We start from the raw sequence: 14,948 nt of genomic DNA, 5'->3' as shown, positions 1-14,948 counted from the left end.
GGTTTAGGGGGGGTTACGTTTAGGTTTAGGGGTTAATTTTAGGTTTAGGGTTTACAGCGTGCTTCTGTCTCCGCGCTGTTGTCGCCCTGTTGATGACGTCAGCGACGCGGTTTAATCGGGCGCGGTTTAGTCGAGCGCGGTTTTGTGGTGGAACCATGACTTGGCTGTGGTGAGTTACCTGTGGTGAGTTGGCTGTGGTGAGTTGGCCATGTTGAACAGTCATAGACCCTATTGAAACCGCATAAACTCCAGAGTCAAAATAAGGCATATTGAGCCAGGGAATGTGTAAACCAGGGGTGTCCAACCTTCACCCCTTGAACAGCTGTGGACTTCAACCTGTCTGGCTAGGGAATCCTGGGAGCTGAAGTCCACAAGCCTTAAAAGTTGCCAAGGTTGGACGTCCCTGGTGGAAAAGTGAGCCGCCCTGCGGGACTTGAAGGATGTGAACAATCCTCCCATGTTACTCCAATTTCAGGGTGATGATTACCCAACTGAGAAACTCTCAAGTCAATCACGTGAATTTTAAGTGAACGACTAATCTGGTAAACCCACCAGAATTCTAGAAGGATATATTTCTTTTGCTTGCTGACAACGCACAGATGTCCCTTCCGAAAGACACAGAAAGTGGCTCTTAAAACAGGGCTTGCCACCTGTCATTTGATAAAAATAGCTGCATTGAAATTTCACATATACATATATATGCATATTTTCAACCATTTATAACGTATTCATTTTCCTTGTGAACAAGAGAATATCAGCAACACCCCTCACATTTAAGGAACTGGAGGCTAAAACATATGAAGAACGGTTGCTAGAATTGGGAATGTCTAGTTTAATGAAACAAAGGGCTAGGGGAGACAATATAGCAGAGCCGAGGTGGCGCAGTGGTTAGAGTGCAGCACTGCAGGCTACTTCAGCTGACTGTTATCTGCAGTTCAGCGGTTCTAATCTCACCGGCTCAAGGTTGACTCAGCCTTCCATCCTTCTGAGGTGGGTGAAATGAGGACCCAGACTGTGGGGGCGATATGCTGACTCTGTAAACCGCTTAGAGAGGGCTGAAAGCCCTATGAAGCGGTATATAAGTCTAACTGCTATTGCTATTGCTAATATAGCAGTCTTCCAATATTTCAGGGGCTGCCCCAAAGAGGAGGGAGTCAAGCTATTCTCCAAAGCACCTGAAGGCAGGACAAGAAGCAATGGGTGGAGACTAATCAAGGAGAGAAGCAACTTAGAACTTCCTGACAGTTAGAACAATGAATCTGTGAAGCAACTTGCCTCCAGAAGTTGTAAATACTCCAACACTGGAAGTTTTTAAGAAGATGTTGGATAAGCATTTGTCTGAAGCGGTGTAGAGTTTCCTGCCTAAGCAGGGGGTTGGACTAGAAGGCCTCCAAGGTCCCTTCCAACTCTGTTATTCTAGTCTAGTCTAGCCTAGTCTAAATTGGCCAATGCCAACTTTGGAAGGGTATTTTTGAAAGGCAAACTTTTAATGTCATTCTTGCCGTCAGTCTAAAGCTGAGCTTGTGAACATAAACAAAAAAAAAAGGAAAGGGACATTATTTTTCCAATCAGAGGAGTTGCAGTTTCCTTCCACCCATCCCCATTTTGACCCAGAAGGCAAAAAAATATTTTGGCTCCTGCTATCTTTCACCCGTAATCTAGTCACATCTCTGCCTCTTAACCCTCTTTATGAAAAGGCATGAGCTCACAAAAGCCTTTTTAATAAGACCCTAAGCTCACCAAAGACATAAACTCACAAAAGCTGGTGCATTTTAATAAACTGGGTTAAGTCGGAAAAGGTGCTCTCAGATTCTTTCTGATTCGGGGCTATCGTAGTCTAACACGTCAGCCTTTCCTGCTCTGATATATTTTGAGCACCGATCCAAGAAAGATTTCTCGGTTGGGAAGACATGAGTCAGTGCAGCGTTTGGTAAAGGATGCCTAGGAGAAGGATCAAACAATACAACACAACATACAAACAAACACTCATTTCGCTCCAGCTGATCGTTCTGAGCTCAGATGTTTCATTTCTCCAGGGCAGGAACTGCTGGTTAGTCAGCTGCCAAAGAGGGGATCTTACACACAAATGGAAATTCTCGGTTGCAGCTGTTGTCATTCCAAGATCTTAAAGCTGTAAAAGAACACAAAAAAAAGAAAAAGAAAAAGGAGGAGAAGAGAAGAGAAGAGAATCAGACAGGCTTCCACGAACACAAGGCTCCCCCAATGTAGTGCTTTGCGGTATTGATGAATAGATTGTCCACTAATGGATCATTCATCAATCATGGCTGACCATGATTGAAGGATGGGTTCCGTTTATTGATCTCTAAAGGTAAAGGTTCCCCTCGCACATACGTGCTAGCCATTCCCGACTCTAGGGGGCGCTGCTCATCTCCGTTACAAAGCCAAAGAGCCAGCACTGTCCGAAGACATCTCCGTGGTCATAACTCAATGCCGAAGGCGCACGGAACGCTGTTACTTTCCCACCAAAGGTGGTCCCTATTTTTCTACTTGCATTTCTTACTGCGAGGTTGGCAGAAGCTGGGACAAGTCACTGGAGCTCACTCCGTTACGTGGCGCTAGGGATTCGAACCGCCGAACTGCTGACCTTTCTGACTGACAAACTCAGCCTCTTAGCTACTAAGCCACCGGGGCATCTCTGCAGGTCTACAAAAATACATTTTGGTTTCTATTTTTGTTTTAAGGGTGAATCAGGTGTTTTCTTTTTCTACTGCATGATTTTTTTTTTGGCATTGAGTTAACCTCTTATATTTTTTAAAGAAGAATGAACAAACTTGAAGTAAAAAGGTAAAAAAAAAAAGCTTAACTTAAACCTCCGGGAGCCCAGAGGGGCCTACTTACGCCCTGTAGTTGTGTGTCAAGGCAGAAATCTCTGGCTCTCGTGCCAGGGAAAGCTGTTTTGTAAACAAGGGACAGATGGTGGACCTTTTCAAGGCCAGGAGAAAAAGAATCATGTGTCTGTTGACTCAGGCAGGTGGGAGGTGGGGAATGCATACAACCCAGGATTCAAAGTCCAGGTTTTGGGATTAACATAACTAAGGCTAAAGGATTTGAGACTGTGAGAATCGAGAGTCGTTGCTGACTATGCTGCAACACTTATCTCTGTTTCAAGGCCCTTGAGCCACCAGTGTCCAAAGCCATTTCTGTGGTCATGTGGCCAGCGTGACATCACAGAGCACCTCTACCTTCTCACAGAAATGATGTTGTGGCTTGCTGGCAGAGCTGTCAAGGAGTCTTCTTTTGTTGCGGGTGTCTCTTGGAATCCTGACATTGTCCCTGTTCCCACAACCAAGAGGACTCCTAGCTTCTTTCTGCCCAGATCTTGCTGATGGCAGAAGGGTTTGGATTGGGGAAGAGGGCATCTTGGAGAGTCGGAGGACACCTACCACTGCTGTATCTGTACCAGATCTGGACACAGTCTTCCTCCTCTGGTATAGTGTGGATCCCGTCATCTGGCTGATTCCCATCCCAGTAGTTGTAGTCATAGGGAGAGCCATCTGTCCATTCAAAGTTGCTCTCCTGCCAAAAAAACCATGAGATATTTCATCTTTAAGACCCGAGGACAGTTTTTTTTGCCCGCATGCAAGAGTGGGTTCCTGCCAGTTCTACCCTCTTCTATAGAAGAGGTTCCACAAATCTACAGTGCCGTTTAGAACCGGTTCCAGCTCCCTCCCCCCCCCCCCCGCCTGTCCGCACATCATCAAGATGAAGAGCGAGAGGAGGAATTCTGGGAGTTGAAGTCCACAAGTCTTAAAGCTGTCAAGTTTGAACACCCCTGGGTTTTTTTTTTACAGGTTAGGGGTGCAAGGGTCTTGTAACTTGACAGCTTTAAGACTTGCCTGCTTCAAATGCCAGAGTTCCTGAGCCAACATGACTGGAAGAGGAATTCTGGGAGTTGAAGTCCACAAGTCTTAAAGCTGTCAAGTTTGAACACCCCTGGGTTTTTTTTTCTAAAGGGTTAGGGGTGCAAGGGTCTTGTAACTTGACAGCTTTAAGACTTGCCTGCTTCAAATGCCAGAGTTCCTGAGCCAACATGACTGGAAGAGGAATTCTGGGAGTTGAAGTCCACAAGTCTTAAAGCTGTCAAGTTTGAACACCCCTGGGTTTTTTTTTCTAAAGGGTTAGGGGTGCAAGGGTCTTGTAACTTGACAGCTTTAAGACTTGCCTGCTTCAAATGCCAGAGTTCCTGAGCCAACATGACTGGAAGAGGAATTCTGGGGGTTGAAGTCTACAAGTCTTAAAGCTGTCAAGTTTGAACACCCCTGGGTTTTTTTTTTCTGAAGGGTTAGGGGTGCAAGGGTCTTGTAACTTGACAGCTTTAAGACTTGCGTGCTTCAAATGCCAGAGTTCCTGAGCCAACATTTTGGTTGCTAAGCAAGAGCGTTGTTAAGTGAGTTTCACCACATTTTACAAGTTGGCCACACCCACCCAGTCACATGGCTGGCAAGCAACTCCCATTCGTTCACGTGGCCGACAAGCAACTCCCACTCAGTCACATGGCTGGCAAGCCACTCCCACAAAGCAGGCCACAGCTACAGAAGAGTTTCTAAAAAAGTTTGAAACCCACCACTGCCCGCATGCCATCCCTCTGCTAAACAACTAATTCCCACAGCACTGTCAAACTATTTACTAAGGCTGTATTACTATTCTTCTTCTCATCCTTCCTATTACTTATCTCCTTTTCTACTTATGACTATAACCTGTATCTTTACGATTGATATTGTTTTGTTTTGTTTCCTAGTATGACCTTATTTAGTAGTATCCCATGACCATCACTAAGGCTTGTATCTTATGATTTATGATGAATGGATTTTTATGATGACTATGATGAGGATCTATCACATATAGCTTTTATGTATAACTACCTGATAACCCGGCATTGCCCGGGTATTTATTTATAGGAGGTGGAAATGCCCAGACCAAATATAATTTCTAATGTTGGATTTTCCCCCTTACCGGAGGGAGCCCCCTTGTGGAGGACTGTGAAGCCGTTACCACTGCGCTGTACAGTAGAAGCCATTTTACGTCAGTACTGTAGAACCTTTTTTAAAAAAACTTTTTAAAGCACTTGTTTACTACAGGTTTGGGCAAACTGGTAGCATTTCAGCCCTGGGATGAGGTCCCAATCTATGATGGGAGATAGTATTTTGATGCCCAGTATCCAAAATGGTGGCTCCTCTGAAAACAGCCACTGATAACACCTCACAGAGACAGAGGAAGGTCTGTTTTGTTTGTGGTAATATCCAGCTTGCGACTGAACCATTGTTTCAAGATTCAGCGTAGGAGGAAATTACAGACATACAAATTAGATTCTGGTCCCTGCTGCGATATGTCTGGACTCTGTATTTAATCACAGTCTGCAGACATTAATGCAAGAGGAGGTTGCAAACCCTCGAGCTACTATTTTACTCGCCAGAAAAAAAAATGTTCTTCCTCAACTTTGACAGCTAGAAGATGTGTGGACTTCAACTCCCAGAATTCCCCATGCTGGCTGGGGAATTCTGGGAGTTGAAGTCCGTACATTTTAAAGTTTCCAAAATTGAAAAATACTGCACTAACATTGGCAGGGAAAGCCACTACTGTGTTTTCCCCAAAACAAGACGGGGTCTTATTTTCTTTTGATCCCCAAAATAAGCACTTGGCTTTATTTTCGGGAAGGTCTTCTTATTTTTCAGGTGCAGGAGGTGGCGAGCGTGGTCACCTCATGGCTGCTGCTGTGTTACAATATTTTCAGGGAGGGCTTATTTTCAGGGGAGATCTTATTTTAGCGCATGCGTTCAAAAGCCCCATTGGGAGGTCTTATTTTCAGGGAAACAAGAGTAGTATATAATGGGCTGTTCTATATACACAGAGTATATAAACAGAGAGCAAACCCCACTCCCTTCTAGCACTGATGACATCATCTAGTTTGGTCATGAAATGTCTGCAAGAAAACCACCAAGCTCAGAGATCACAAAAGACCCCACAAAAATGGAGATTTCTTACCTGCCTGAGATCATTCAGTCCCATCCAGATGTCCGTGGGTATCCCAGGCACCCTGCTGTTTACCAGGTCATAGACAAACACATTCTCTTCCCAGCTGCCAGATAGACAGGTTACATGAAAGTGTATTATCTATCTCCATCATCTCCATCATCTCCATCATCTCCACCTCCATCTCCTCCTCCACCTCCACCTCCACCTCCATCTCCACCTCCACCTCCACCTCCATCTCCATCTCCATCTCCGTATCATCTATATCTATCTCCATTTCCATATCTCTCTATCTCTATATGACCATCAATATATCAGTATTTCTTATGTACTATTATATGAACACGCGTCGATGCTCAGGAGTTAAGACGTTCTACTCCCCCTCCCAACCTGAAAAGAACTCTCTTCCAACTGCCAGTTGCCTCATATGGGCGTGGCCAGCCTGTCACTCATCCAGCCTGTGGGCTGGCCCAATCACATGGTTTTGTAGCGAAGCACAGCAGGGGTAAAATCAACTTGCCTTCACTACTGGTTCACAAATGGGGACCCTGCATCCGTCGTAAATATTAATCAGTTGCCAAGGCTCTGAATTGTGAACACGTGACCATGGGGATGCTGCAAACAGTCATAAGCAGGAGTAGGATTCAGCCGGTTTGAGGAACCGGATGTTAATTTTATGTCCAGTTCGGTGAACCGGTAGTTCTGATGACCGGTGGGCCCCACCCCATCCCACCCCTCCCAGTAGTCCCCATGTACCCCATTCTGGCTCCCAGGTAACTGAAGGGAGGCCTACTTGGCCCAAAAAGAGGCATGGGGCCATTTTTGCTCCCAAGGGAGCGCAGAAGGCCGAGTGCTGCCTGTCACACCCCCTGGCCACGCCCACAATTGCCACGCCCACACAGCCAGTCATTAGGCAGAGAACCAGTTGCCAAATTAGTTGAATCCCACCACTGGTCATAAGTGTGAAACACGGTCCAAAGTCACTTTTTCCCCCAGTACCGTTGTAATTTCAAGCGGTCACTAAAAGAAATGTCGTAAGTTGAGGACTACCTGCCATCAGCCATACAAAAGGAGAGCAGGAAGTGCACAGACAGCAGCCCAGTCGATGGTTCTTACCTGTGGATAGATGCTAATTTGGCTGATTTTATTCCGATAGAGAACTCCGCACAGTACAGGTCAGCCTCCGCCCAGGTTTTATTAACGGGAAAATATCGGTAACAGTAGCCTTCATATTCGGTCCAGAAGAGGGGGCAGGAATAAGACAGGATGGACTCTGGCAACGCTTGGGAGAAAAAAATGGAAGAGGTTTTTCTTTTTTTGTAATTTTTTAAATTTATTTTCAAAACAAACATACAAATCCTCCTTCTTTACATACTGTATCAGCTGGTTGCAAAAGGCTTTTGTGCATCTCTTCCACCGTCATCAAATATAATTCATATTAACTCAAATATCTTAACTCAGATATTTATTATATTGCCATCATCATGCCTCCACTTTTATTTGACTATAGTTGTTTGAACGTCCTTCATCCTAAAATATACCAAGATTTAATGCATAACCACATGCTGGCGTTTCATTTACTTATTTATAAAACCCGGAAGAGGTTTTTCAAGGCACACCTTCGTACAGTTCTTTTTTTTTCTGTTTTTTTCAGTAAATGTGTTTTTATTTTCCATTTTCATTTCGTACAGTCACATATATACTGTGCATAACCGGGGCCATATAACATTAAACAATAAACACAGCCATTCCTCTTGTCAACAATACCCCCAAAAATAGAAACCCAATGTACCTCTTCGACCCTCCATACACCCTTTCTTTCGCCCCCCTCCAACTTTCCATCTTCCCTCCATCATCCCCCTCTGCCCTACTTCCCCTCCCCCTCTACCACTCCTCTCTCCCAGTACACTCCCTCCCTTCCTTCTCACCCTCCCTCCCATCCTCTCTCCCACCCTCTCTACCCCTCTTTCTTCTATCCCTCTACTCCTCCCTTCGGTGTATTTCTACTATCTATTAATATATTCAGCTTGTCCTATTTTTACAGTGAAATTAAAGAGCAACAGTATACAAGTGCAGTCGCGTTACTTTAAAATCTAACACATACTATATATCCCCCTTCCCCCCCTCCCCCCTAACACCCCACCTCCCTTCCCCCCCCCCAACTTCCCAGAGCTCGTACACGGTATAGGACCTCCGTACAGTTCTTTCTCCTGCCTGAGGTTTTTAAGATTTCTTTGAGCAACCAAACCTATCAATATTGGAAGGTTACCAAATTTCAGGGGTGGGATTCAGCCAGTTCGGACCTTTTCAGGCCCCCTGGATGCTAATTTTACATCTGGTTCACCGAATCGCTAGTTGCAAAGAGTGGTGGGCCTCGCCCACTCCTCCCCTCCCTTCCCAGGAGTCACCACATGGCCCATTTTGGATATCAGGGAAGTGCAGGCCCCACACGGAAGCTCTGGGAGGGCGAAAAATGTATCTCCCCGAAGTTCTGGAAGTCCGCAAACGGCCCTGTTTCTGGCCTCCCGAGGGCCTCTACTGGAGCCCGAGGGAAGCTGTGGTTAAAGTGCAGCATTGCAGGCTAACTCTGCCCACTGCCAAGAGTTCGATCCTGACCGGCTCATGGTTGACTCAGGCCTTCTGAGGTCGATAAAATGAAGGACCTGGATTTTTTTTGGGGGGGGCGATAGGTTGACTCTGTAAACCACTCTGAGAGTGCTGTAAAGCACCGTGAAGTGGCATATATGTCTGAGTGCTGTTGTTATGTACGTAGAGGTAGTTGCAAGTGCTAAATACGTTTGTTATCAGCATGGAGATTACAAGGGTCAAGAAGGCATCCTCTCTCTCAAACCCTAAGCCCATGTTGTCAGATAGGACAAGGGCCAGCCGTTGAGTCTACACATCCTAAGACGGAGCAAATACAGAGAGGATGCTTGAAGGAAATACAGGAGGATACCGAAGTTAAAAATTCCCCACTCCACAGATTAGATAAAGCTGTCCCTTGCAAGAAAAACACACATTTTTCTAGCCCAGCTCACGTGTTTCATGAGAGCCATAGTTTAGTATAGTATCTGCACCTCCATAACTGTCTGGTTTGGTTCTGCAACCCAACAAGACAGAGACAGACTTCGGAGGATAATCAGAACCGCGGAAAAACAATGGCTACCAACCTGCCTTCCGTTGAGGACCTGCACACTGCACGAGTCAAAAAGAGGACTGTGAAAATATCTAAAGACCCTTCACATCCTGGACATAAATTGTTTCATCTTCTGCCCTCAAAACAAGGCTATAGGGCACTGCACACTAGAACAACTAGACACAAGGACAGGTTTTTTTCCGCAAATGCCATCACTCTGCTAAACAAATAATTCTCTCAACACTGTCAAACTGTATACTAAATCTGCATTACTATTAGTCTTCTCATCGTTCTTATCACCCATCTCCTCCCACTTATGATTGTGGGACTGTAACTTTGTTGCTTGTATCTTTACAATTTAAATGGATTGTTTTCTAGTTATGATTATATGCTTATTTGTACCCTATGGCTATCATTAAGTGCTGTATCTTATGATTTGTGACGAATGTATCTTTTCTTTTATGTACACTGAGAGCATCTGCACCAAAGACAAATTCCTTGTGTATCCAATCACACTTGGCCAATAAAGAATTCTATTCTATTCTATTCTATTTCTATTAGTCATTCCATTATTCTATTCTATTCTATATTCCATTATTCTATTCTATTCTATTCTATTCTATTCTATTCTATTTCTATTCTTTTTCTATTCTTCATTCCATTATTCTATTCTTTTCTATATTCCATTATTCTATTCTATATTCCATTATTCTATTCTATTCTATATTCCATTATTCTCTTCTATTTCTATTCTATTCTCTTCTATTCTATTTCTATTCTATTTCTATTCTATTTCTATTCTATTTCTATTCTATTTCTATTCTATTTCTATTCTATTTCTATTCTATTCTTCATTCCATTATTCTATTCTTTTCTATATTCCATTATTCTATTCTATTCTATATTCCATTATTCTATTCTATTTCTATTCTATTTCTATTCTTCATTCCATTATTCTATTCTATTCTATATTCCATTATTCTATTCTATTTCTATTCTATTCTATATTCCATTATTCTATTCTATTCTATATTCCATTATTCTATTCTATTTCTATTCTATATTCCATTATTCTATTCTATTTCTATTCTATTCTATATTCCATTATTCTATTCTATATTCCATTATTCTATTCTATTCTATATTCCATTATTCTATTCTATTCCTATTCTATTGTAGTATAGTATAGCCTTTATTGTCATTGTATATCATGTATACAACAAAATTGTTTAATTTAGTGGTTGAAACCAACTTGGAAAAGCAGAACTTCCAAGTTCTCCAGCCTCTTCCAAGGCTGGGGATGACACCTGGTGTGGAGTAGCGCTAAGAATCCTCAATGGGCTGAGAGGATTCGGTCAGGCTACGATAGCTTCCATTTTTAAAAAAAAAAAAAATCTCAAGCAGCTTGGCACTGAGTTCAAATCCTAATCAGGGGTTTCTAAGCTGTCCTATCTCCTCCACCTCTCAGCATTCCTCTCCAGGAAGCATTCCTCAGGATCCAGGCTGGAATGCAAAGGCGAGTCATCTCAATGGGTTGGCCTTCTGATTTTCAAGCCCCAGTTACCCCAGTAGGTAAGGCTAATTCGATTAACTCCTGGTGTGCAAAAAGGTGAACCCCAGGAATTTCAGGGCTGGATGTGCCAGAAGTGAAGAAGCAAGGGAGCCGAGCCTCTAATTAGCACCTGTCCGGTTAAATTGTCAATGGTCTTTAGAAAAGAAACCATCAAGCTTTGAACTCAAAGAGAGGATGCTAATCAAAAAGGACGTCTCTGCCCTTGGGCCAATTTGCTGGTAGACCCTGAAAAAGTTGGTGGGGGGAGAAGGGAAGGGGAGAGAAGGGGAAAGGAGGGGAGGGGGGGAAGAGAAGAATGGAAGGAGAGGGGAGGGGAGAAGAGAAGAAGGGAGAGGAGAGGAGAATAGAGGAGAGAAAGAAGCAGAGGAGAAGGGAAGAGAAGGGAAGGGATGGGAAGAGAAGAGAAGATAGGGAAAGGAAGGAAGAGAAGAGTCAGAGTGAAGAGAAGAGACAGAGTGAAGGGAAGAGACAAAGGTAAGGGAAGAGACGAAGGGAAGGGAAGAGAAGAAGAGAAAAGAAAAGAAGAGAAGAGAATGATGGAAGGGAAGAAAAGAGGAGGAGGAGGAGGAGGAGGAGGAGGAGGAGGAGGAGGAGGAGGAGGAGGAGGAGGAGGAGAAGAAGAAGAAGAAGAAGAAGAAGAAGAAGAAGAAGAAGAAGAAGAAGAAGAAGAAGAAGAAGAAGAAAAAGAGAGGAGAGCAGAGGCAGAAGCAGAAGGAAGGGAAGGGAAAGGAAAGGACCATAAAGAATGTGTGCTTAAAATGGAAGAGATCAGCAGCAGTGGCAACTTCCACAGAGATGCATTGGGAAATTATTCAGACCTCCAGACACTATTCGTAAGCCCACAAATTTCTCCACCAAGGTGCAAAAGACAGAGATCCTGTCAATGCACAGCCCACAGTTAAAAGACTAAGCGTTGGAGAAAGGGTGCATTTTTCCAGCCCGCCTTAGAAAAAAAATTAATTCAAAAAAAATAATAATTCTGCTGTCTGCCAATAACAAGTACATTAATCAAGACATTCGCTCACTGGCCTTCCCTAAACTCTCATCTCTTCTTCATGGCTTCTTGCTTCAGCCCTCCTGTTCGGCATCCAAACTCACCCTCTGCCTGCTAATCCTTAGCCCAACATCTTGAGTGGCTGAATGCACACATCGCAATGGCTCATTGTCCATGAAATCAACTCCAGTTGGCTGAGTTCACACAATTTGCTGCACCATTATGTCTTGCTGGGCGGGAGCAGGTTCAGCTAAGGTGCTACTCTGGCTGGTGCTCAACTCCACGCCCCAACCTCCCTTTAATTCCACCCAGAGATGTCAGCTAGGTTAAAAAGTACAAGACAACAGAAGTTGTCTACAAATAGTTTTCCAACAACCAGTTTGTGTATTCTTCCAATGCAGAACTTTTCAACCATTGCATCATAGCAAGTTTGGACTCACTATGACTCCCTTGGACGGCAAGGCGATCCAACCACTCCATCCTAGAGGAGATCCACCCTGACTACTCTTTGGAAAGCCAGATCCTGAAGAGGAAACTCGAAGACTTTGGCCACCTAATGAGAAGGAGAAGAGCCTCATGCTGGGAAAGATGGAGGGCAAAAGAAGAAGGACTGCATACGATCCAACCGGTCAGTCCTAGAGGAGATCAACCCTGGCTGCTCTTTAGAAGGCCAGATCCTGAAGAGGAAACTCAAAGATTTTGGCCACCTAATGAGAAGGAAGAAGGACTCCCCGGAGAAGAGCCTCATGCTGAGAACGATGGAGGGCAGAAGAAGAAGAGGGGGACGACAGAGGAGGTGGCTGGATGGAGTCACCAAAGCAGTCGGCGTGAGCTTCAATGGACTCCAGAGGATGGTAGAGGGCAGGAAGGCCTGGAGGAACGTTGTCCATGGGATCGTGATGGGTTGGACACGACTTTGCAACTAATAACAACAGCAACAACATCATAGCAATCGAAAGATCATTGACTCTCTTTGAGTCAGGTTTAACTCCTGTATCTACCCAGTGTTAGGAAAGGCAATTTAAAAATTGTATGTGAAAATGCACTTGAAGATTTTTTATTTTATGGATTCGATCAAGGGTGTTCCAACTTTGGTGACTTTAAGACTTGTGGACTTCTATTCTTCTACATGCTGGCTGGGGAATTCTGGGAGTAGACATCCACAGGTCTTAAAGTGAACAATATTAGATGTACCGTCTAATTATAGAATTGATTATATTGCTACAAAAAAAGAGGTACAATCCCTTTTTTGTCGCTCTTCTCGTGCCTACAAAATCTGGACGACATTTGGAGGATGTCGAATTTGTCTACCGTTGAACCATGAATCAATTTTCCCCCTTTGATACATCAACTCTTTGAGTTGATTGATCCCCCCCCCCAAGCCTCCAAACGCACCCACAAACTTCAAAATACATCCTAGAATTATTATTTAGGCTTCAAAACAATCTCCCCCAAACAATGCCATGAAAAAAATATACAAAACGCTTAATAAACAAAAGGAGAATACAAGGAATGACCCAAGAAAAAAGAAAGAAAAATAATCACACAAAGAAAGCTTTTACAAAATACATTTAACCAGGTTGGTTAAATAGCTGGTCCACTGTAATCACCCCAACTTGATCGGTTTTACCACTGGTTAAGTTTTTCTACAATGTATTGTTGTACATACCTATCCGTTTTGTGAATTTATGATTCAATTTACTTTGCAAGCCTAGACAATAATTTAACTCAACAAGTTAAACTCAATAAGTTACACTCAACAAGTTAAACTTAACAAGTTAAACTCAACAATTACCTACCACAATGGATTTGATCAATCTGTGCTCTGTTAACCTTAAGAAAAGGTGCAATATTTCAAAATGTTCAACATCTTCACCTTTTCTATTAAAACAGACATTTCTCAAGCCAAGAGGAAATCTATTAGCAAAGCCACTGTTAACCTGTAAGTAAAAACTGGAAACCCATTGCAGATAAAAAAACCCTCTAACTAATGGAGTCATATGCTTTGATCCATTTTACAGCCAATGCTCAACTAATCACCTTACATTAACCTCCCTCCCCCCCACTCAAAGGGTTTAGGGTTGCCTTCTTGCTTCAAATGAGTTGAATCAAAAAGATGTCCACTCACCTTGGCTTATTTTAATATTGGTGTGCGGGAATGTATGGGCTGCAAGGAAGACGGCAGACAGAGCTGCCCAGAAATTCCACCCATAGACCATCGCTGACCTGAAGGACATCTCACTCTCTCTCTGTCTCTCTCCAGAGCCTCAAAAGGCTAATTGTCCAACCCCTTCCTTCACCTCCCCGGGAGTTTCCAAATGCCACTGAAACTCCTGAAGCAGCTGCAGAGGTTTTGCAGTCCAGCTGTCCCGTCAGAGAGAGCAAAATAACTTAACAAGATACACCAGCCAACATCTTCACTCCATAAAATTACTCACAGTTTCCCCTCCTCCCTCCCTCCCTCTCTCTGTCTCTCTCACCCTCTCTGTCTCTCTGTCACTTACTCTGTGTCTGTCTCTCTCTCTTTCTCTATCTCTCTGTGTTTCTCTGTGTGTGTGTGTTTCTCTGTCTCTGTCTCTCTCTCCCTCTCTCTCTCTTTCCCTCTCTGTCTCTCTGTCACTTACTCTGTGTCTGTCTCTCTGTGTGTCTGTCTCTCTCTCTTTCTCTATCTCTCTGTGTGTCTCTGTGTGTGTGTGTTTCTCTGTCTCTGTCTCTCTCTCCCTCCCTCTCTCTGTCTCTCTCACCCTCTCTGTCTCTCTGTGTGTCTGTCTCTCTCTTTCTCTATCTCTCTGTGTGTCTGTCTGTGTGTGTGTGTTTCTCTGTCTCTGTCTCTCTCTCCCTCCCTCTCTCTGTCTCTCTCACCCTCTCTGTCTCTCTGTCACTTACTCTGTGTCTGTCTCTCTGTGTGTCTGTCTCTCTCTCTTTATCTCTCTGTGTGTCTGTGTGTGTGTTTCTCTGTCTCTGTCTCTGTCTCTCTCTCCCTCTCTCTCTCTCTCAAACACACACACACACACACACACACACTCATACACACACAAACCCTAGTGATACACACTCAAACTGCTCCAAATATGTTGGAGCTAAGCTAAAGAACTCACCCAAAGCTATAATATGATTTGCTTAAACACAGCTACATACATACATGCATAGATACATACATTTTTAACAAGATAGAGCACTATAAATAGGGGGGTGGGGACAAAGTAAAGAATAACGAATAAAAAGGTAAATTGAAAAAGAGGTGAGAAAGAAAA

The 14,948-nt window shown here is 43.7% G+C and overlaps 1 protein-coding gene across 1 annotated transcript; it reads right to left on the bottom strand.

The window, feature by feature from the left end:
* Positions 1-1,363: 1,363 nt before the first annotated feature.
* Positions 1,364-13,931, bottom strand: CLEC19A (C-type lectin domain containing 19A). The gene is made up of 5 exons (XM_087728800.1): positions 13,823-13,931; positions 7,108-7,273; positions 6,004-6,097; positions 3,405-3,537; positions 1,364-2,131 (listed from the first exon to the last, which is right to left on the bottom strand). Exons 1-5 carry the CDS (start codon positions 13,929-13,931, stop codon positions 2,052-2,054), a joined length of 582 nt encoding a protein of 193 aa, XP_087584926.1. The 3' UTR covers positions 1,364-2,051.
* Positions 13,932-14,948: the final 1,017 nt, after the last annotated feature.

The sequence above is a fragment of the Thamnophis sirtalis genome, unplaced genomic scaffold (genome assembly GCF_051295495.1).
Source record: "Thamnophis sirtalis isolate CommonGarterSnake01/CBP01778 unplaced genomic scaffold, rThaSir2_p1.2 scaffold_14, whole genome shotgun sequence".
In the NCBI taxonomy this organism is placed as follows: domain Eukaryota; kingdom Metazoa; phylum Chordata; class Lepidosauria; order Squamata; family Natricidae; genus Thamnophis; species Thamnophis sirtalis.
This window is presented reverse-complemented; position numbering and strand designations above follow the sequence as displayed.

Bases quoted from the DNA above. Each gene is read 5' to 3' on its own strand.
- CLEC19A (XM_087728800.1), bottom strand. From the start codon at position 13,931: ATGTCCTTCAGGTCAGCGATGGTCTATGGGTGGAATTTCTGGGCAGCT. The intron at 7,274-13,822 runs GTGAGTGGACAT...TTTTCTCCCAAG, and splicing joins CAATATTAAAATAAGCCAAG to CGTTGCCAGAGTCCATCCTG. The intron at 6,098-7,107 runs GTAAGAACCATC...TCTATCTGGCAG, and splicing joins AAATTAGCATCTATCCACAG to CTGGGAAGAGAATGTGTTTG.